At 45.0% G+C, this 23,749-nt stretch overlaps 1 protein-coding gene and 1 pseudogene across 1 annotated transcript; one reads left to right on the top strand and one right to left on the bottom strand.

The window, feature by feature from the left end:
- Window positions 1–616: 616 nt before the first annotated feature.
- LOC146177911 (uncharacterized) lies at window positions 617–1,364 on the bottom strand (annotated as a pseudogene).
- Window positions 1,365–20,996: 19,632 nt separating this feature from the next.
- On the top strand, window positions 20,997–21,887 carry LOC146177910 (uncharacterized). The gene is made up of 2 exons (XM_084581769.1): window positions 20,997–21,281; window positions 21,394–21,887. The coding sequence occupies exons 1-2, from the start codon at window positions 21,106–21,108 to the stop codon at window positions 21,530–21,532; spliced, it is 315 nt and encodes a 104-aa protein (XP_084437895.1). The 5' UTR covers window positions 20,997–21,105; the 3' UTR covers window positions 21,533–21,887.
- The last annotated feature ends 1,862 nt before the right edge of the window (window positions 21,888–23,749 follow it).

Below are 23,749 nucleotides of genomic sequence, written 5' to 3'. Positions count from 1 at the left end.
AAAGCTGAGATATCCGAGTAGTGGGGAGCTTTTTTTTTTTTTCATTTTATCGGCACCAATCTTGGCACCAATATGCGCTGTATGCAGCTGCCGCAAAGCAGAAAAGTAAAGTAGGACAAAACGAGTTCAGCAATTATCGTTTATTCATCTTCTTAAATGCACTCTCTTTAAATACAGAAATTGATCAGTCATGGAAGATGTCAGAACAAAAATCAATTCAAAGACTTACTGGAGTAAGCAAGAAGCCTGACTATCACACTGACACAGCCAACTTGATAAGCATGCAAACAACCGATGCAATTACGTTAATAGCATTTGTGCCCAGTTAGCACGTGAAGGAACAGCAAAGGATCGAATGACCAACATCATTCTGGTAGGTTACACAACGGGATTACACAAAATTACCAGCAACATAAACTACAAATATGAAATAGTTTCTATTTTGGCACGCATATAGTGTTTGTTCACTGAAGAAGACTGAATTATGGCTAAACATAGCAAGCAGATACAACACACTGTCAAACAGCTAAAGAAAGCAAGTAGAATTCATGAAGTGCTGCAAACACATTCAAATGTTCTATATGACACATCCTCAGTACCGACATTTTTTTTTCTTTCAAATACAAGGAGTGGCACTAGTTGGTTTGAATTCCATGACTGATTCTACACATTGCATCTTCACTGGTCTTGTAAGGACGAACCTTACTTTGTCCTTTGTGATGCACCTATTCCTCTCTTTTGTTATGTGATGGATCCTGACTTTAATGTACAGCTCCACTATATCCTTGCATAGCTTGTAGACATGATTGTCTAATGCATCGCAGTCCATGAGGTGCTGATTCAACTGAGAAAACCAATTTTTCTCTGGCGACGTGCTCAACACCTCCAGCACTAGGTGCTTTGTTTTCAGATGAACTGTCTGAATGCTTTCATATTGTGCTTGCAACCGACGGAGTCCCTTCTCTGCCATTTCACACAGCAAAATCACATCTTTTGAAGGTGATACAAGTCCTCCTCGGGTTTTTTTGTTTGACCAACGCCGGTTGTTCTTCAGCATAAACAGCTGCAACGCACTGGTTACAGGTACTTTTTGCAGCAATTTTTCGAGCGACAAATCCTGCAACGTACGGTACAATAGAACTAACAAATGGAGAGAGGATTTCTGGGTAGTCAACTCTATGCGTGTAGTCGTGGTCCTCAGCTTGCAGTATGGAACACCTTCGCATCGTGGCGACAGCCGTGGTTGCGCTCTCCTCAGAAGCAATAACAGATGCGCCCAAGACAGACACCACATCTTGTGAACAGTTTCCAGATTCGGAGGACTTCACCTCCGTCTGCACGAGCACACGCTTGTAGGCAGCCATAAACTGAGCTGCTGTTGGATTATTATTGAATCCACCTCGCCCTCTTATGCAGCCAAAAAATGTATCCGCATGATCTTGGCTCATCTTGTGAGTCAGCAAGTACTTCAAAGGGCCCCTGTGAATAAGCTCATCAAAAATCTCCTCGGTGCTTTGCATGCATATTAGAAAGCCCAGAAATCCTGTTTTCTTGACACCTTCCAGAACGGGCCGTCCAGCTGGCTCCTTGAGGGCGCTTATATACGCTCGAGCATCAGAAAAAAATGTCCTCCAGCAGGATTCATTTTGTGTTCTCAAAGGCGCCTTGTGAGATTTCGCCAAAGGATTCCTTGAATTCAAAATGTCGAACAAATGGTCGAACAACCTCACAAATCTGGCCGTGGCAGCAGCGCCTCTGAACTGTGGGAGCTTCAATACCTGCTCACAAAAATCGAGAGCGTCAGCTACCGAAGAACTCAGTGCTTGGACTGCCAGCCGGACCTTCATTTTTTGTTTTGCCTACTCTATGTGCATTTTTGTGAGCATATTTCCAAGTCTCAGACCTTCCTCACGCTACAAGGCATCTAGCGCTTGTATGTAAGACCACTTCACAAATTGCCCGCCAACATCGACAAGATGGCTTACAGTCGCTAATGAGTTTCTTATCAGCTTGATCATATGGCATGCATCTAACATGATATGCACTTTTTTTGAGGAATCATTTGGTTTTTCAAAGCATGTGCAAAGGGTTTCACCTCCACTGCGAAGCTCAGCCCCCAAACTTGCAGCCATGCTAAAATTAGACGATGCACCATCAAATGTCAGTGAGATGACCTCGCCTCCTACAGAAGCCAATTTTTCGATGCACTGCTTTGTGAGTTCAGCTCTCTCTGAGCCCGTGAGAGAGTCAATCAGAAAATACCCTACAGGAATTTTAAGCCGCATGTTGACTCCAACGAGCACGTAGACACAAACGTTCCTTGCCTCAGGAAGGCTGTCATCTTCCAAACCTGTGCCAAAATCGACATAGCCGACCATCCTGTCGCCGACCAGCTCAACATGCTTTCGTAGCGCCATGTCATCCACAATGAGTGCGCAGTAGAGTACTTCTCATCGTGTTTGCATAAGATTCTCCAGAAAAGCAAATGCTCAGCTGTGAAACGTGGACGTCCATCAAGGGATCGATACCACTCGCGGATTGTGCGTTGCGATGGTAGAGCATCATTGAACTTCGAGCGAACGTATTCATAGGCTGCTGGTGAATAAAAATGTAGTGTAAGAGCGAAGGTGCGCAATGCTGGAGGGAATTTCCCTTTCTTTGCAGCTCCTGCCCTTTCCAGCAGCTGCTGTATGTCATCTGAGAACGCTGCTCTAAACACTTCAGCTCCTTCATCGGATAGAAGTTTCCTTTCTTTTATTGTTTTAATAATTTCTAGGGCTGCCTCATCTCTTTTCTGTAGCCTTCGCTTGGTTTGCTGTAGAACTTTGATTTTTTTTTTCTTTAGGTGCATTGTTTCTTCTTCAGTGGCGTGGAGTCTATTCTTATACCATTCCTTGCTAGGTGAAGGTAAGGCAGCCTCATAATTAGCAGGAGTTTCTGGTGCTTTAGCATCCTCATTAAATGGAGGGTCTCGGGACTTTGGTGGCGGACGCTTCCTTTTAGCCTGAAATATAAAATTTTGTTTATTCAAGTGCATGGAAAGACAAGTCAGCAACCGGATTTAAATTAGAGGGATAACGCCAGCACTTTGACTGCTTGCACGTCAACTTTCCTTAAAGCACACACGCGCGCTAGCACACCTCGCCAAGAGCACAGCACTGCGCACGGCAATATACGATGACCCGAAATTTCTAAGCTAACGACACTGAACGCCTATCAGGATCTACGCACGAAGTGTCGAGACAAGTTCAGTAATGTTCAGCATACATTAGAATAATAATCATGCGCGGCTCCGTCAGCCGTCTGTGTTTTAATGCAAATCAGCAACTGTCTTGAACATCTTTTCATGCTTACCGGCGCTTGCAGTTGCTCCGGGAATGCAGGAAACACTGCCGGCACTGTGCCTGGGCGCAGCCGCGTAGTCTGGCCGGTCCGGTCAAAGCATTCCAGAGTAAAGTGAACCGAACACAAGCGGTCACCGTCTTTTGCGTGCCAGCCTTCGCGACGAACAGCTTGTTCCCAAAGTCTTCGCGCCTCAGCATCCTTCGGAAACCTAGCAGTAAAGAAATTGTTGGTTGTGGGCACGCACGTGCTGCGCAGCGAATTACAAGAAGCACAGCAGTTCGGAATAAAGTTTCCCGAGTTCAACTTACTTGTGAAATGTGACACCTGGCGTCGTCTTCACGCGGTTTGTACAACCGTAAGCTACGCACGAGCCAACCATGCTTGTTCTGGCCGTGTTACATGCCGCGCAAGTGAAGCAGCACCACTTGTCCGTGTACCCACTCGGCGCGCGCTGCGGCGACAGGCGCATAGAGAAAGAGATTGGTCTATGACAGGCGTTCTTTCTGCCCCCCGCAAGATGGCGGCGCGGCGGCTTCACTTGACGGGCGCCCCCTCACAAGCGTTTAGGGGTAGCTCGGCTGGAAACGCTGATTGGCCCAAAATTTGTGACGTCATATATGACGTCACAAATAACGTCATGGGTCACGTGATACTTATGATGTCATGTCCGGATGTAGGGCGCACGTGTTTTCCCTAGGCTGTCCCTGGATTCCCCATGCTTTTCAGAGCGCCCGTAGAGTCCCTAGAAGTATTTGCTAGTCTGCCGTCCGAGCGGGGTTCCCTATGGAACCGGTTGGCCGCTTCCCGGATGAAAGCGCAGGGGGCGCTGTACGCATTCGGAGCGTGATCGCGTTGTGTACGTGGTGCTGTGGCGGTTGTGCCGTACTGCGAATCTGCGCCGCGCTGATCCGTTTGTGCCATGACAAGGCTCGTGCACCACGTGCACTTTTTTTCGCTCGCGGGCCGGAATGCGCGCAAATTAGCTAGCATGTGTGCAAGTGTGCCTTTTTTATGGATATGTGATCGCGTCATGTCCAGAAAACGGGGTAAGCGTGATAGCACATGTTTCTTGCCCGGGTGCAAGACCGGGCAGCGCTCGTGCAAGGTGAAATGTTCTCTCTTCAGGACACCGAAAGACGCAGGGAAGAGGCAAGAGTGGGAGCGCAACATCAAGCGCGGCTGCAAAGGCAATAACATTGTTTATTGTCTCAGCTAGGGCATAAAGGAATATGCAAAACGAAAATTAAAAGGCGTAATAAATGAAAGAAAATAGACTGGCTGTGTTCTAATAAAATTCAAGAGAGAACGATGATAAGGCCCTTAATTTCGTGCAAGCAATGTACGAAGATGGGTTGCTCGGTGAAAGGCCCACTGCCGTCAGGTGCCGATATTGTCGGCTTCAGTGGCGGGCAAACCCACAAGTGGTGAATATCTTCCTCATTATTTTGTGAGTTGCAGACAGGAAATCCTGGACGTTGATATAAATATCGGTATATATAAATATCGGATGATCCGGATCGGGGTTGCCCTCACATTACTGTAACACGAATAAGCTAGTGTCGACGTTTGTGAGCGACACTTCAAACCCTGCTTTATTGAGCGAAGTTTTAAGACAGGTAAAGGTAATTGAGATTCCACGGGATGTTACGCAACTCACGAAGGATGCCATCTCAACTCTGTTTCCTGACACTCCAAAATACTTGTTGAAACCCCTGCCTCTCAAGAGAAAGGAGCGCAACTTGTACGAGCAAAAACAGTTAGCAGGGAGACCTGCAGAGAAAGAAAAAAAGCGCACTGATCCTGGAGCATCAGTGGAGCCAGTTGAAGAATACAGCGGTGGTGGATCGTGTGACGTGAGCCTGCTCCAGGAATGCAGAAAGCTGCATGCCACCGCCACTGGGGACAAATGTCGATCTTTCTGATGTTGAACAATGAACATTCGCATAGTGCCACTCAAGCGAGGACGAATCTCCGGAGGCAATTGCCATCGGCGAGTTCTGCTCCATCACAGTGGTGAAGCTGCCATGAATGCTGCTGTGTGCATTCGAGGAAACAAAGTCAAGGAGATAGCTGTAAAGTCGACAGAAGAGGCAATTAATCTTATTCAGGACATTGCGAAACTCAGCTTGTGTCCTGGCAGCGGATTGAAGCCTATTACCACGACCTTTCCCACCTACAATGGGCGTTGCTTAATTTGCGACGAACTGTACCATTATTTCTGATGCAGCATGCATATAGCCTGCAAATACTTGCGAAAATTAACTCAGAACACCCTGTCAAAAAGAAGAAAAAATTAAGAAACAGACTTCTATGTCTCAAGCAGTTTGTCGTACGAAGGACAAGGTGGCAAAGCTGGTAAAAGCTCTCGGTGAAATGAAAATGAACACCTTCAAGGACAGAGTTTGAAAGAAGTGTTAGTGCCCTTCCTCTCAACTAACAGCTGGCTGTTAAAATATGTTTTAGAGGTTGCAAAACGGAAGTCAACAAAAGTGATGGCATATTCTGATGAGTGGCTACTAGGCTTCCTAAGTACCAAAGAATGCCTATCAGCAGTTTGCCTGAAGCGCGGTGCGAATTGAAGGGCTCGGGTTCCCATCTTACGTGCTTTAATTGTGCATGCATCCGAAAGTTTCTAGTTCTACATACGTGTTATAACTTAGCTAAACGTCCGAAGAAGTTAAGACGAAACTATAGCGTGAATGAAAACGCCGGCGACAGCGCTCTGTTGCTCGCACACATGGTCCTTGGAGCCTAGAATGTGCGTCTAGTATAGTTCTCCATGCAAGCGCAATTGTTTGCACAAAATCCTCAGAAGTCTTCATTACAATACGGCACGGCGGTAGCTTCAGCAGGATAATAGGGTATAAAAAGCAGCTTCGTTTCTACGTCGGCTCAGGGGCATGCGCGCAAAACTTCGCTCACGAAAAAAAAAAAAAAAGTCGCATCCGTGGTTATGCCAACAACTCGGCTGCGAATTCAATATTACGACTAAAGTGAAATCAAAGACTGAAGAGCGGCATCGCATGTACAAGGCACCTGACAATGAGCATGCAGCGAATGCATTTCGAAGCGCACGGGCGCGCGCGTCGTCTGCTCCGTCAGCAGTGGCGCACTCCGGTTCACCGCAGCGCCACCGCGGCGATCATTCAGCGGCAGCCCCCGCCGCGGCCGGCGGACGACAGACTAGCAATATTTCTAGGGACCCTAGCGCCCGGGCGCGACCCGGCGGCATGGCCGGCGGTGTCGGCGGCGCGCCGCAAGCAAACGGCAGCTGCCCAGCCGATGGCCGTCGGCGGAGAGGCACGAGGCCTTGCTTGCATGCGGTGCGGACACCGTGGAAACGGCAGCGACGTCAAATAACATATGCACGCTTCGAGCCGCGAAGAGGTTTCCGAACCAGCTTGTCACACCACACGAATTGCCGGGGAAATCACAGTTTAATTGCTTTTCCTTTATCTAGATCTGTGTGAGACCTTTCGGCGACAAAAACAATCGAGGTTCGCCAACGCAGTGTGACCTGTTCGTAGGCCGGCCGGGCGAATTTTCCAGTGACAACTGCACACCATGTTTGCGGTGATTCCACTCTTCTGCACATTGCATATATTTGCAAAAACGTTTCCTTGCAAAATAGCTTTCTCGGTGCGACGTCTTTCAGGCGCGCAGGCTGTCGGCAACGGTCGTCCGTCCCGTTGCCACGCGTCCCGATATAATTCGGTCTTTTTCTAAGCGAAATAGTTCATTATGAATTGTTTTAACCAGAAATGCGCTCGGTGACCGCTCTTATTGGCTAAAAAGGGCCTAATTTCCTCACTCCAAACTAATGCGCCGGCGAATGCATATGATGCCGGCCGGCAACACCGCGGCGCCGGCGCTATTATAAGCACATCCTAGTTGCAATAGCTAGCTAGTCGATGACTGTAGGGGGCAAAAAAAAAAAAAAAGCTTTGAGGACAAAGGGAATAGAGATACGTACTAGGTCATTCGACTCTACAAATTTTTTAGGTCAGAATTGTGATGCTGGGAGTGATATGTTGATTAGGAAAAAAAAAACTAAATAAGCTGTAGTATTAAAGGATGACCTCTCACTGTTTTGGTTACCCTGTTGTTAAAAACAATTAGGTGCCTAATGAATATCCTATTCTCATTTGGGCTATGATTATTATAAAACTATGTAAGTCATTTCACATTGATCAGGGCTTGTTTTAGATTAAGTTTAATAAAGCAAATCCCCATCTTGCACTTGGAGCATAATGCCTTCTCATACCTCAAATCAAGTTGATGGAGCATATCATAAAGTCGCAATTAATACAACCGGATTTCAGAACATTCAGCCTCAGGATTTCAGGCTAACGAGAAGAAATGTTGTACGTTGTTACTAAGGAGGTCATGCTATATATGGGTAACTATAGGAGCATTATAATTAAGATGTGTACTTTTTAAGTAGTACAGAACTGTGCGTAGCCTTTAGAAAACATCAAAATATTGCAGCGTATATCACATGAAGAGTAATGGCATTGTATGTTTTGTAAGTGTCAGCATATGTTTGCTGTCAAATTCAGATCCATGTGATGCATGCATCTTTTAATGACTTAGTGCTTGTTCTAATGCAACGCATGGACCATTTCAGCTTGTCATGCCTTCGCATGTCTAATATGTAATAAACAGCGTCTTACGTCTTATGCATTTCTTTCACGGCAACAAGTTTTGCATCCGTCATATGTGTCAATTCTGATTTTTAACTGGACCTGTAGCCTGAAACAGACTGCTGACTGCCATCACAAATTTGTTTGTTATATATTCAAACACTGCATTTATTTTTGTCCATAAAAACATTGAAATGCTTTAATAACTTTTATTGCCTTAAGTAAATGTTTGTCATTGGTTACATTGATTGCTTGCAGTCCAGAAATTCTTTACATTCTTATTTGGCTATACCTTACACTTACAAACACATATAAAGTTATATATGTGCTACACTATTTTTCCTTCCATTTAGTATCTTTTTCACACAACCTCAGAGTTTAAAGACAATTATTTATCAAACAGCACTTGTGAATATATCTAAGTGGACACTTTTTTAATTGCACAATGATGGCATAATGCAATGAAGAATAAGCTAATGTGGTCCACCATTTCAGTTTGCAAAAGACTTATGAAAGAGAAAGGTAGCATGCACTATAGCCAATTTTTAACAAAATTTTCTGGGCATATGCCACCTTTTATGCAACTAATATGTCAACAGCAAAAAAAAAACCCTTTCTTATACATTACTAAGGTGTAAAGATGAGTAAAACGAGTATTTGCTGAATTTCGGGCTGTCCAGACATTGTGGGATTGCTTTTCAGGATATAAAAAGGCATTTTTTTAGCATAAAGGAGGGTTTAGAAACCTTGCTGTCCCCATAGGGGTGTGAGGACTGCACTGGGTGCAGTGCTCAGTGCTCAGGAAAGTGTGGCTGGGAATGGGGGGGGGGGGGGAGGGTGGTAATGCAAAGAGTGCAGTTAGAGAAATATATGCAAGGCAGTTCACATGCTGCAATACTGTGGGCCTTAAGTTCTTTTCCTCAAGAGAATGCTTTCTCTCTTTTGTTGCTGTAAGAGAAGGTTATTGTTAAAATGAGAGATACAAGTCAGTCCATCATGAAATCGAACCTGACGACCCCCACTATCACTCCGCTGCTGAAGACCACTTTGAGACTAAATGTATTCTGTTAGCAAGGCATCACTGCTCATTGGTACCTTTTTTATTTGCAAGGAGGCTACAGTAGTCTGTGCCATTGCTTTTCTATGTTGCTTGCACCTATAGCATGCAGTACCTGAAGTAGTAAATGCTGCACAATTTCATTTACAGACAAAGCACCTATACCTTGACAAAGTGGTGGCAAAGATGGATGATTTAAAGCTCTTTCTCAAAGATGATGTGTGGCCACAGTGTGCAAGGCTATTGAGCAGAAATTCATAAAATCAAATGAGCTCAGAATATCAGTAGACAGGCCCCAGAAGTTCAAAAAGAGTATGGTAGGGGAATGTGTCTGAGGTTCAGGGTTTTCATTGCAGGAAGAAAATAAAAGGGGCGATGCGTGACTGCACTGGTAGATTTTATGCCGAGCTCTGCATTAAATCAAAAGCGATTTTAGAAGCCGCAGAACATATCTGGTCCTCTTGAAGTGAAGAGATTTCTTTATTCTACTGAGGGACCTCTCAAGCCTTAAAGTATGTATTCCGAAGCTTACATCCTTCTACGACAAGCTGTCTGATAGAACACATTTCATCGAAATGTCTTGGCTGAGGAGACACCTCAAATTAAAGTGGCAAGCATTGGACTCGAAGAGGCCAACAGTTGGGCAGCATTGGAGTTCCCTTGATTGAGATTTTCTAGAGCCTCTCCCCAGCCTGCAACTATTCCTAATATATGAGTGTCTGTTGTATCCTGTGAGAGGAGGAGGTTGTGTCCTGCGAGGAAGAGGACCTATGTTGGGTCAGTGCACGCTTTCAGATCTTGCATTATCATCTCTCGTAGGTGAGCTGGCAAAAAAACATTGATTTTGACAAACCGAGTAGCAGCTTTGAAACCTTAAAGACCGGAAAATGAAAATGTTGGCATGTCGTTTTTTTTTTTTGCTTTATGCTCTTTAGATCAATACCAGCTTTCAAAACAAGATTTATAATATCTGAAATTAGTTGCTCAAAGCAAGATGACTTCAGTGTTTCCCACTTTTTGTACACAAGCGATTTCTATAATTGATCGAGGGGTATGCTTATTTCATTTGTGCGGCAGGATTAATTGTGCACCCCTCTGCAAAATTTGTCTTTTACAGCGTAGTTGTTGAAGGCCTCAATTATGACTGCTTGTTTGTTTTTGTAACTTCAGTTCTCTTCTGTGTGTTCGAGTTGTTCTTTCATTATTAGCATGCTTACTTCTCAAATGGCATTTCTACGCCCATATTTGCATGTGAACGCTCAGTCTAACATTCTAGCTGGTTCGTATTTACTTTATTCATTGTCACTGTGGCCGATGTAATTGCAGTTGTCTTGTGCATGTTCAAAGCTTTCAACAGTCCTTATGAAGAGTGTGGAAGCATAAAAAATATGAACTACAATACAGCACATTGGCCAGTTCTCAAGGCTTTTGCTGGCACTGCGCTATGCCTGATGTAAACGAAATTGTTCACAATGGCACCATGTTATAATCCTGGTCGCATCTGCCAGTTTGCCACTTTTTAGTTACTGTGCGTGTTACCAAGTATTTCTACATGCTCAAAGTTTGCAATTCTTGTGGTTTTTATATGCCCTTTTATTTGAGTGGTCCCAATCTAGAAATTCATCTGTCAAAAACCTCTACTTAGTTCTTCACAAATGCACCTTTCTTAAGAAAAGAAAAATATGACATATGCCCCTCGTAATATATCTTATTATCAGTTGTGGGGTATGCTTGTTACGTTGAAGTCTTAAGAAATGAAGGGAAAAAAATGCCTCGGCTTGCACCATGTTGTGCGATACGAAAAACGAGCTTCCCCGATCGAAGAAAGCCTTGACGACAAAGTAGTTGATGGTATTGCGCTCAGGTGTGTTCATGAAGAAGGGGGGGGGGGGGGGGGGAGGTTGCCCCACGTTATTGCACCGGATGTCGCAGACCTACGCCATTGGGGGTTAGAAATGGAGTGTTCTCATGGGATACACAGGAACGAATACAACCGGTCATGGAGACTGCAAACATGCGCCTTATCCGCACTTGTGCCCTCGTTTTTGTGTTCTTTCTGAGTTGTAAACCATCAACAGGTAACAAGGCTCGCATGCAACGGGTACCTTATACGCATGAACGTTGATCCCAGTTGAATTCCAGTGGGGGATCCATTGTTATCCAACTGGTATGAACTGGAAGTTTGTTCCTAAAACCATTTACATCAGTTAGGATTTTTGCCTGGGTTGTTTCAAAGTAATGTAGAAATGTTGTCAGTGTTGTTCAAGTTACTGCCTATGAAGCAACACAATTTTACAAAAAAAGCAATGGTTGTGAGCCGCCTCATGCATTTATTTTTTCGTTTTGAAAATGTTTCAAGCTACAATAATTGTCATGTCACTTTGCGTAAAAGAAGCTCTAGCTTTTTACAGGAATGGTTTTAGAGTGTGCTAAAGAAAGAAAGTGTAAAGAAAGATGGAATAGTGACATGTGGCCTCTTTTATGCATGATGCTTGTGTGCCGCACATGAAGTGAAAAGATATCTCTGTTGGTTAACGGTTTTGCACTCAGTGGATTAGTCATGCAGTGTTGCATGACAGACCACCGAAGGCCCAATACATCCTACAAAAGACTAAAAACAAGGAAACATGACGATGAAGTTGAAGGCCCATGATCTGCCAGGAAACAATGGGGTGGCTCTGAGAAGGACTTTTATATTGGCAGTAGTAAGGATGGCAGTCTTCTGCTTTGTGGATCTTCACTTCGCAGTGACAACACTGGTCTATACTGCACTAACACCTACTGTAGTTTTGACCATGCTGTCAGTTATTCTGAGAGCTGCGGCGGTGAGCATCAGCCAGTGCTCTAAGTTTCAAGTGTTCATTTGTAAAAGCTGTGTTCTAGATCCTGCTAAAGAGTCTTTTATTATCCAATTGAGTTTCCAGAATTTACACTTTCTCTAGAAGCCCTCATTCCATTTAGGCATCTTTTCATTCTTTTGCAATTAGAATTTTCAGTCCTAATTGAATTTCCATAATCAAATGTCTTCCAGTTTCCAGATGACCTCCCAGGTGGAATAAGCACTTATTCCCAACTGCATAGTTTTAACTCTCTGTAAAGAAGCAATTTATTTTTATTATGGGCTGCTAAGTTATGGTTATCTTACGGATTAGAATTGATATTACTAATGAACATCCAAACTGAATGGACAATTGTTATGCATGGGGAAACTGGAATTCAAACTACATTTCAATGATGTATTGTGTGTGCGCTGGCTAAGATGTTAAAGGAAGCTGGTGCATTTCGCTCCCTAGTAAAAATACACCCAAACATATTAGATTTCAAAGGCTTTGCAGTTAAAAATTTTGCACCTAATTTCAAAGTCCAATCTGGAGTCAATGATTTCAATTCGAGCATATTAGATAGTCTCGAGAGCTAAATTAAATGTTTCAGAGAGCAACTCATGCACTTAGGTCCTGGACCCATTTACAAAGGAGCAGCAGACATTAGCTGCAGAGTAGGATAAAAAATTTACACATTATTTAAAAGAAAGTGCAAGAATTAGAAACCCTATGTCTAGACGATCTATTAATGCGAAAGTATTACTTCGCTATGTTTATTTATTTATTTATTGTAAGGACCTACAGCACCCATGAGGCATAATTGTAAGGGGGATACAACTACATGCAATAACACATGCAAAGAAGATATAAGGAAACTTGTTAGCAAGGTAACACAACACACTGATAGAACACTAAATGAATTCTCAAGTAGTATAAGTGATAACATAAAATACATTAACACAGCGCTGGCAAATGCACAGATTTCACAGATTTCTGTCCGCAGACCGCGTCCGCACACCGCATCCGCAGAACGTGTCTGCAAAATCATGTCCGCAGCAGTTGTGAGTAATCGAAAAGTTGTGGAGGTTAATGAGTTGTGTCAATCGATGGAGGGTGATGTAATGTTGCAGCAGCATTCGTTCCTTTGCATTGCATTATGCAGATTCTGCAGTGCTCTTTAACTTTGCAACATTTCTGATTTTACAACCCTAAAAAGTGTATTCATAGCTGTTTTCACAATTTCAGGAATGCCTGTTTAAGTTCATTCAGTGAGACCATTAGACTGTGTTTTATTGATTGCAGGTTGCACCAAGTGTGATAGTGCGGGAGAAACCAGAGGTTGGAGTTTTGAGTTAAAAATGGAGTGGCTCTAAATTGCAGCAATGCAATCGAGCAAAGAAAGCTTTTATTGTCCTGCCAAGAAAAATAGGAAACATGCAACAAGTGGCATTCATAGTTAAAGATAATTATACTGTATTCTGCACGAAGGTGTCATGTCGTAAACCGGCAGTCAACGGTTATGTAAGAAACACACATTTAATTTACTGAGAATTATCATTTTATTGATATTTGCTCTTGTGGTGCTTGCCCACATAAAACTGCAATACCTTATCTGTGGGGACTTGCATAATTAAAGGCAAGGACAGTACCACATCAAGGTAAAGCTCACTCATTGAAGAAATCTTTTTTTTATTTGCAGTGTTGTTTATATGAATTTCCTATCTCAAATGAAAAAAATTCACACTAAGACTTATGCGAGTTTCTACAAGGTCAATATTTTTATTATACATCGGTAGCCATCTCTTACATCATTTTCTTATTTCAGACTCAAAACAAAATAGTTTTTCTGTGCTTATTTCTTCATGAAATTGGACCAGGCAAACGATTTTTCAAGTAAATAATTTTAATGTAAAACAGGCTCATTTAGATCAAAGCCAGTAATAAACACACTATTATCAGCATACATGATGAGCTGAACACTGTTGTCAATATGAATTATGTCATTTATGTACAAATTCAGCAAAAGTGTGCCTAATACTCTTCATTGAGGTACTAAACAAAATATATAAAGGATGATTTGTTACAGTTCATCTGATTCCTTGAATGGGACTTGATTCAATTATTTCCAATACCTTTGTGAGTGCTGGTAATTAAAAAAAAAATATCTCTACGAACGTGTGCTCCATGCTCTAGCAGATTTCATAGAGTTCCCCGATAGAATATTGAGCTTTTATATTAGCATTGCATGACATGTTAATTGGATGTGAAGCATGTTTGATGTTCACAAATGCATGCCATTTCCATAATTTTGACTCCCTTAATTGTACGAAATGTTCGCACAGAGCTGAAGTGTTGCCATTGACCAAATTGTTGACTGGGGGCCAATATCCAAGTTGGAAATGGTCATTTCCGATTTTGATTTGGCCTCAACTGTTTTGTTAAACTTGGAACAAAGCCATACTGCAGCGGTGCAATCCATCGCTACGTACGTGGTTCGGCTAGAGCAGCTCTTTAGACACAGGGACAGACACAGAGACCAATGACAATTTTTATTTAAGAAACAGCCAACAAAAGTGAACTGAAAACATGGCAACGGCTCACCCCATACATGGTTACTATACAAAGTCACACTGCACTTGAACTTTGTCTAGGACGCCTAGCGCGTAGGATGCTTTCGTAAAAAAAACAAAAAACAAAAAAACACGGCGTTGTACATGACATCGAATCCAGGTGCGTACACTTCTGCCTTTTCCCGTGCTCTCGAGTTAAGTAATCCTTGGATGGCGACTATAACCTTCGAAATGTGATGCATTTATAAAAAAAAATACACAGCGGCACAAAGCCGCGGTAGCCTACAGTTTGTCGTCACTGCAGCACTGGAGAGAACGACGCTGGCCACGTGCTAGCTGCAGCAGCTGTGGAATGCACAAGGTAAGTGAGAATTAAGCAGTAGAGTACTTTATGAAGCAATATTCAAGACGATTATGCAGTTGTTATATAAAATGCCGATACTTTCATTAACATCGCTGAACAAAGCCGCACCACACTAAGAATACTCTAGCTGTTAACCCTGTTGTATGGGCTTAGCGTTCGTCGCGGCAGCAGAGTGACGCTTGCCACGTGTTCTGCAGCTGCTGCACGAAGACTCGGAAGAATGCGTGAGGGAAGCAGGTAATAAGCACTGTAGCACTTTATTGAATCAAATTTGACACGATTATGCATGCGTGTATGTACGTACATAGCCTGGTAAAGAGGCCTAGCGCGCAAGTTATTTTGGTGGCCGCGGCGATTGATACGAAGCCACGTGCAACGTAGAGAGGGAAGAGGAGTACGGGAGGTGCAGGTCTGCGTTCTGCCAGGAAACACTGGGGCGGCCCTGAAAAGGGCCGTTGGGATGCGCAGCGACTTGACGGCGTGGCGAACACAACGCCCTGCACTCGTCCGTGGCCCTTTGCCGTGCACCGTCAACAGTAGTGCACTACGTCGCATACAGTGCCTGGTTATATGCTGCCCTGGATGCTGTAGCGATGCTTCTACTGTAGACATTTACGAGGGTTGCGGCGATGATCTTGGAGAGCTGATCGATGCCGCGATCTCTGACATGGGCTGCTGCGTACAAAGAAAATCCTCGGCCTCTTCGCAGCATACAGGAAACAGTGCTGTAAAAGAGTCGAAAAATGTTGCATTATGTACATAGCGATTTGATGAATGCGCAACATATTACAAAACCTTCGACAAAGAAATCTGCGTTCTTGTACCTCAATCAGGGTTGAGAATGCGCACGGCAGACGTGCGCCTCAGCACAGCAGTCAGGCAGCGGTAAGTTGCCAACGGCGGATGTTTTCGTGGAGGTCTCCATAGCCGTGGCCAATTTTTTTTTTTTTTGAACATCGAGGAGCGTCCATGTCACGAGCTGCTGCTGCACGAGGTCCTGGAAGCACGTGGGGAGAGACAAGCGACACAGCACTTATAAATAAGCAAAATGCGAGACAATTTTGCGCAATTTATACTTACCTTGAGGGTGCTTGCGATCTCCCGCAGGTCGTCACCATTATCAACGTCATTCCGCCCAACGTACAGCACGGATCGGCGTGCTGAAAGCGCATTCACGTAAACGCGCAGGCCCGCCATCGTCGAGCACCTCGGTGACCGAACGCGCCGGTGCCATGCAGCAGCGAGATCCACGAACCGAATGCCGGAATCGCGCGCGTTGCCAGAGCGGGGGGCACCTAGCGATTCCCTAGATCGTCTAGGGACGAAAAAAAAACAAGCAAACCCAATTTTTGACTACGTCACGTCCGGTTAAGCATCGAGCCCGACGCAAAAAACGTCACGCCAGGCCGAGGCGTGTCCACCAATCAGCGTTTCCAGCCGAGCTACCCCTAAACGCTTCTCCCCCTCCGCTCCAGCAGTTTCTATAGGTCCCTATAGAGAAAGGGATAGCGTAAAGACGGACACTTCCATAGGGTTCAGCGGCCCAATCGACTGTAGCGCACCAAGCGGCTGATGCTTGACGCACATCCGCTTTCGGATGAAGGCGCGCAGTTTGAATGCTAAAACGTGCTGCGCCATGGCGCGCCCTTTGAATGCTAGCAAGCGCTTGCCGCACTGCCGCGCCCCGTGGGCACATTATTTCTATTCTGTACGGCGTGGTATTATTTTTCTACTTATTTTCAGCAATGAAATATAAACTTAGGTCACAATTACTGCTGGCTGGCCATCAACACAGCTGCGTCAAAGCCTTTGCCAAACAGCAGTATTGCAGGAAAGATGCCAGGAGCTCCGTGAAATTAACATTTATTTTGTTTCATACAACAACAAAACAGATACAGTCCTGTCACAGTTTGCTGCACGAAAGCAACCAGAAAGAGAGACAAAACGTAGGATACATCAACCCACGTGTACATTATAAAAAACAAACAAAAAGAAATTACACAAGGCAAGAAACAATACATAGGTGTACAAATGTAGCATTACATGCAGATATACATAGTATGGAAAATGATACACAAGAAAATAGACATACACTATGCTCAAAATATATTTGCGGCTCCCTCACAATACCGTGTATTTTATTTTAAACATAGATTTCAAACAAATATACTTCTTGGGTATTATGCCACAAAGACATTGCTTTTAGCTTAAATGCGCACCCTTCCCCATACAATCATGAGTTTTTGTATACGACCTTGGCAGCAAATTCCAGCAGACGGTTATGTCTTTAATTCTCAGCATCACCTTTTTCAGATAGTTGGAAGGGTTCCTAATTACAAATTTTCTGTAAGCCCGAAATAAGCTGGAAAACGTTCACTCATGTTACAAAGTGCCTTGTATTCCTTTTTACAATGACAATCTAACTAGCACTCGGTAAAGACCCAGCCAGAATGCTCAACAGTGTAAATATAAGAATGGTTCCGTCTTTACAGCCTTGGTCTCTTTGGGACGGTAAATAGAAACCGATCAAGCTTAGCTGGCAATATTCTCAGATGGTCACTTTGTTGGTATGTGAAAATATGTACTGATATCAATATTTCAGGAAACAATTGGGACATTTATTTCATGCCTATTACCACATTTTTCAGGTTAAATAACAATTATATCATTATAGAAATACCTGATGTGCGCATTAAACCACGTGAAATGGCTAGCCGAAAGTGAAAGCGCCAACCTACTGACTCGTGGAATGCAGGAAATTGGTCCGGACCTTTTGCACGTATGCTGCAATTGACTCACCAGGGCACACAGCAGAAACTGCCGAATCCTGGCATCAGCTGTAAAATTTACAGTAGAAATATATGTCATCATGATACAACTTTTACTGACACTGTGTAAACAGATTAAACACGAGAAATCTGTAAAGGAATAAAGTCACTAGTATTGACTAATGATTTATCGAACCTCGCGTGCATACCCACACAAAATACACAAATCAAGCTACACGGCGAAGATTCCTACCAGTAATTTCCAAGTATTGCTCCATTTTGCCGATGTTAGTATTTGGTTTTAAAAGCTGCATTGACAGCTGACTACGCGTTTCATTCTATAAAAACATTTGATATCATGCGGCAACAACACAGATGATACCAGAGTGCAGTTAGGAGCACTGAAAATGCGCGGGTGGAATGCGTGTTTTCAAAAACGGAGAGGACAGAATTATCGGCGCGCCACTTCTTTAGTATCAAGTTGCTTAGAAGCACTCGGCATTTCCTTTTCTATCGCCTTTTTTAAAGGGCATTCAACGCGGGATTTTCGTTGCAGATGATGATCCTCGCTCGGCACACAAGTTTCTAGTTCTCCAGATTTTGTGCGGTACCTTTTTTTTCCTGCCGTGCTAAAAACAACGCTCCCGTAAATGCCACACGAAAGCGCTCGGCTTTAACAGATTAGCCTACTCTCGATGTTCAGATTTCCCCCAGCCAACACATCACCTAAAAGAGATTGTGCACTAGTGAAGGCCATAAAAAACACCCCAACACGTGAAACTCAACGAGAAACCAGGCAAAAGTAACCACTAGGCAAACCAAGCAAAGAACGTGGTTTCGCTCTTATCTAACTGCGCAGTAACCGGCGAGCCCTTGTTGCGCCATTACCGAGCACACAACCGCGAGTGGTCAGCTAAACTGCTTGAAATGCAGCGTTGTTTGCATCTCACCTTACCTTTGCTGGGAGCTGCCAGGGTGTCCCGAACTGGCCGACCCATGACGTGCGCAATTCAAGGAACCGGCCGGCGCAGTCAGCATAAACTGCTCGAAATGCAACGTTTTAAACCAAAATAACGTTCCTCACCTTGCCGTCCTGACAAACTGCAGTAGTTCCGCTTCGAAGGCCAAGGAAGCCGCATTCAGACTTCACGAACACGCAGCCCGCGTAGACGGCCCTTCCGCAGTCTGCTTAGGTCTGCGCCGGCAGCACCCGCGCGCGCTGCTCGACAAATGCTGGTGGCGCCATTCATTTGGAGGAGCTGAACTAACGCTATCAGTCATGCGTCATTTCTTGGGGCGAGATTTCACCGAGTGTACGGTCTTTACCCAATCTCTTTCTCTATAGGTCTCTTCGATTTGGCTTGCACTAGCTGCACTAGTTCTGAAAAGTGCTGCAGCGGTGCAAGGTGGTCACGTGAGCGTGCAGTGCCAGTTCCGACACTGGCGTGCGGCGGCAACTGCCAAAACGAGTACGCAAGTGCAGGACTCTGCAACCTAGCGGACGCGTGCGCGCATCATGCATCGCGTGCTGTAACATGATAACGTCCAGTTTCGAAGCCAGCTGCGGTAGGCCTACAGCGCTCGATCGGAAAGTGACGACGACTAACAGTGACACCAATTGACCAAATACGTGCGACTGCGCACTATCGTTATATCGGACGGTCTGCAAAAGTGCCATTCATGCGCCTGGGTACGAGAGAATTAACGTTGTAAGCAGTTGCCACGAGTTCTAGTTTAAATAATTAAGACTGCCTAACAAGACGCTTGATTGGTTTCCACGAACTTCTGTCCAAAAGCACTAGCTGACGCACGTATGTTTGTACCTCATTGCGCTCTCAGACATTCTATGTGCTCCGTGGGCGACAAGTTTGATGTCGCATAGTCGCTGCTCAAGCTGTCTTGTGGCACACGCACTTGGCACGACAGAAACTCGATCGATCGCAACTGATTTCTGTTCGCATCCACCCGTCTTCCGAGGTCACAACGCGATAAAAAAAACTAGATAGGACAACGCGTGCGAAGGTGCCGTATCGCGGCCACGTACCACTACATATGTGGCCACAACTACATATAATACCGCTCCTTCATCAACAAAATGCCAATCACCAGCATGCAGCCCAACTACCTTGTATACGCAACCATTTGCGGATCCGTTAGCAGCGAACCGCCCGGGTTCTGAAGGAGACGGACTTTACAAAAGCTATGCAGAACGATGCGCAGCGTCGTCTGCACTTGACCAAGCGGAGCATACACCACGCTGCACTTTTTTCTGCACCTCTTCTGGAGCGAGTGCAGACGGCGCGCGCGGCACTGGCAAAACGAGGATGGCGGTGCTGCACTACTTGAACTAGTGCAGCTGGTGCAGCCAAATCGAAGAGACCTTTTGGGGCTACCGCTGCAGCGAGTGCCGCCGCACGCGCGTTCGCGCCGGTGCCGCCATCTATCAATCGGCGGCAACGCATCAAGTCGCGCGTCATTTCCTGGGATCAGTTTTCGCCGAGTGTCTGCTCTTTAGCAATCTCTTTCTCTATGGCTGGTCAGGGCTGACGCTGTTTGCCGAAAGGCTAGTTTTGCTTAGTGTCGCCTTTAACAGGGAAACCGCAAAGTGAGAAATGTTTCGTTCTTGTCAAACTGCGCGGCATTTCAGGCAGTTTAGCTCAACACGGCGGTCTGCACCTCACAAAGTCGCGTAGGAAGGTCAAGCCAACATAGCGTGCTCGCCGGCCGCGGTGAGGCCAGGCCACGTTGGCCACGCCTGAGGCGGTTTTGCAAACGGCTAGTTTTGCGTGGTGTCGCGTTGCATTTAACGGGACAACGTTAATGTGAGAAATGTTTTATTATGCTGTGCGCTTTAATGCCTCAGCCGGTTTTGAAGAACATTGTTGGTTTAGTGGTTGTTATTTCGCTCACTGTAGAAATGCATTTTCAGATAGGTTTGGTTAGCCTGCATTTCCTGACCTGTACGTTGCAAGAGATGCTTTTGTACCAATTTTACGAATGACAGCGTAAGGTATCGCTAGGCGCCCCCGGATTAGCGGCTGCGTACTCAGCGCCTCATGGTAGTTTTGCTTGTAGCATGAATTGATGCTAGCTGCGTGCAGACAAGAGGGCGCCGCGAGTCCCCGGATGAAGCAGGGAAAGCCATTATAGTGACGAGTGTCACCGAGCGGCTGAGAGGCAATCGAGTCCCCAACGAGGGAGGTTAAAGGGCCCATGAAAAGCTTAAAGCCGTGCTTAAGAAAGGCGCACGAGCGGTCGGCGTGCCTTCGCTAGTCAGCAAAGCGCAAAAAAATTTTAGGCTAACATCTTTAATAGCGCAGATATTTCATATTAAAAATGACGCTCCTCCTCTCCCGTCACTGTAGCCCTCAACTCATACACGCCGATGCGCCGGCCAAAAAAAAAGAAAATGTCCGGGCCGACGCCCCGCCCATAATGCGTCTCGAAGTGACGCCACCGACTCTCGGTTTGTTTACTTCCGGTAGTGCTCCGATTTCTTCCCCTTCGTGTTTGCGGCGGTTCGCGTGTCGGTCGCCATGGATCGCATGGATCCCGAGCTCGAAGCGAGGCTGCGTGAAGCCGCTGCCGAGCTGGACTTTGATCCATATGATTATACTCCGTTTCGTGATCCGCTAGACAGCGACGACAGCAGCACGCCATCGACTGGCCCTTCTGAACCACCCGCTGGCAACGGAGACGACGGCCTACCATGGTGCGTTCCGTGGCGCACGCGCCACTGCACATAAGTTATTACAACTTTCTTATTTCACGAAATGCCGTTTCGTGTTTGCTTCGCGGCCTTTTCACATTTTGCTTATGCGCAGGTGCCGCTGCGGCCGCTGCGAAAGCATGCCCACACCTGAAGAAGATGTGTGCTGCCGCAGCATGCCGGAGGTGCTGGTGGTGTGCCAGCAGACGGCGGCTGCATTACGATCCACCCAGCGTTCCAAAGCGTGTGCCTAACGCCCGAAGTCCTTCGGGCTATGCACATTGCGCTAGAGGAGGAGGGAGCGAACATCGGTGGAGACGGAGATGTAAACAAGTAGGTAGTGCGGAAGCGTCAGGTGACAGATTCGCATTATTATTATTTTTTGTGTGTGCGTATGATCCGTTTACTGTAAAGCGTGGTATTTTCAGGCAGCACCGCTTCATAGCCTACCGCTTGTTTACCAAGTGGATTTGGGGCAGGCTGGGCGAAGGCAACAGGGTGGTCCTGCCAGCCTGCGTCGTTTGCCGGGTTCGGCGTGAATTTCCGTCGGCGAGCTACGTGGGATTCAGGCACCCTCCCCTTTAATCTCAGGTGATTGTCGCTTCACTGCATGCTGTATTCTAAAATTTATCACGTGTGCCAGGCGCACTGCTTCGCGTGGTGCATGGAAGTGCGTTTATTTTCAAGGTGGAAAAATAGAGAATGCTATTTTATGAACGCCAAGTTATGCACTGCGTCAAGTGTCTGTTTTGTGGCACTGTTTAAGAACAGACATCTCATTCCTCTAAATTGCCAGAACTTGTAGATATCTAAGCAAGAAAGGTGTAGAACGGTTAGTTAGTGAAAAATAAAGCCTGGGAAGAAAATTCAAATCCTAGTAAAAAAAAATATACACATCCATAAACAATCCAGAATGGAGGACAATGCTGAGCATCGCCAAGTCTGCTTGAGCACATGCTTCCAAGCATCTACCATAAACATTCATTTATTTGGAATGGAATTTTATAGAAAAAAAAATTACAATCGAAACACAGAATGCTTGTGCCGAGGCAGCACAAGCATTCTGTGTTTTGATTGATACCAAGTGTGTGAGTGCTCAATACTGACACAATGAAATGAGTGCTTGAAGGTTTGTTTATTGATACTCCTAGCCGTGAATACATGACAACAGATCGCAGAATAAATCCATTCCAGCAGTGGAGTAATACAGGTGAAGCACAGATCAAACCACAACTCTTGTTCCTGCATTTGCTGATCTGAATTATTAATTTGAATTTATTTACAGTCTAATACGCTTGCAGAGTGTTACATTTCTTATCTCCAAGCTGCAGTAATAGCTGGTCCCTTTCAGGTGTGTTTGCCAAAGTGTAGGGCCAGCACTGCATATTTTCAAAACGTTGTGCAGGTTCAACTGTCCTTGAACCAAATTTCATGAGCGTTAGCCATTGGCCGCAGTCACAGTTGCTGCTACCACTTCGATCTTGGCTCGCTTGCACTCTTGCTCAGCTTTTTGGCAATGGGCTAGTCTGGCTTCTCTTTGTTCAATGGTCTCGGCAGGCTGTCTGGCACGGTTGCAACCTCCGTCTATAGTGAGGTTGCGTATGTGCATGGTGTATTTCCGTAAGTTTAATGAAGGAGAAGGAGTAGATGAAACATTAAAACGATGATCATTGTAGCGCACGAAAATGTCTTGCAATTAGAAATTGATGGAGGCGATGTTCACTGTACAGAGGAGAGTGTGTTGTAGTTTTACTACGAGGTGTTATAGGTTGTGGCAATAGCATAGTGCTCTCATGTCTAAGCTATAAAGATGACATTGTTTGCTGCACAGCGTGAGAGTTCAAAGTCAACATTGCATTCACTTTGAGGTTTGTGCACGGGAGAAGTAGAGCGAATGCTCTAAAAGCCTTATTTTAGCTGTCTCGGCTATCACCAGCTGTCATGCCTGGACATAATCCCCTATTTCTTGATTATCAGCTGTATCTAACTGTGCATTTTATCGCTCTCCTTTCACAGTGAATATATATAAACAAATTCTGCCAGCTAAGGTAGCCACTGCTTCTCATTTTGTGGCCTGTACCGCAGGAATCACTTAGTTGGGCTGGGAGACCTTGTCATTGCCTGTTCTAATATTTATCCCTCTGGCATTTTATAGAGCGAGGAGCTTCTTTCATAATTCATTCATTTGGCACTGTTGATAAGGATGTTTTTAACTTGTTCTCTTGCAATTTCTGGGGCCTGAACTTTGTCAACAGCTTGGCTTGTTATCTTGCTTCCTTGAGATTTGTGAATATGTTTCTAGTTTTTACTGTCGCTTTTCTATCCGCATATCTCCTCTTCTGTGGCTTCTTTTCATGGTCACTTTTTCGAGTGTTGGTATTTACATTTTATTCATCTGTGCAGGATAGTCAAAGGGAAACGAAAGGCAGTATAGAACAGAGCACCAGATAGAAGGAGCAGAACTGAAGAAT

Source organism: Amblyomma maculatum, chromosome 10, assembly GCF_055883805.1.
Source record: "Amblyomma maculatum isolate TAMU_Amacu chromosome 10, ASM5588380v1, whole genome shotgun sequence".
In the NCBI taxonomy this organism is placed as follows: Eukaryota; Metazoa; Arthropoda; class Arachnida; order Ixodida; family Ixodidae; genus Amblyomma; species Amblyomma maculatum.
Note: the sequence above shows the minus strand (reverse complement) of the source record. Positions and strands in the feature narration are given on the sequence as shown.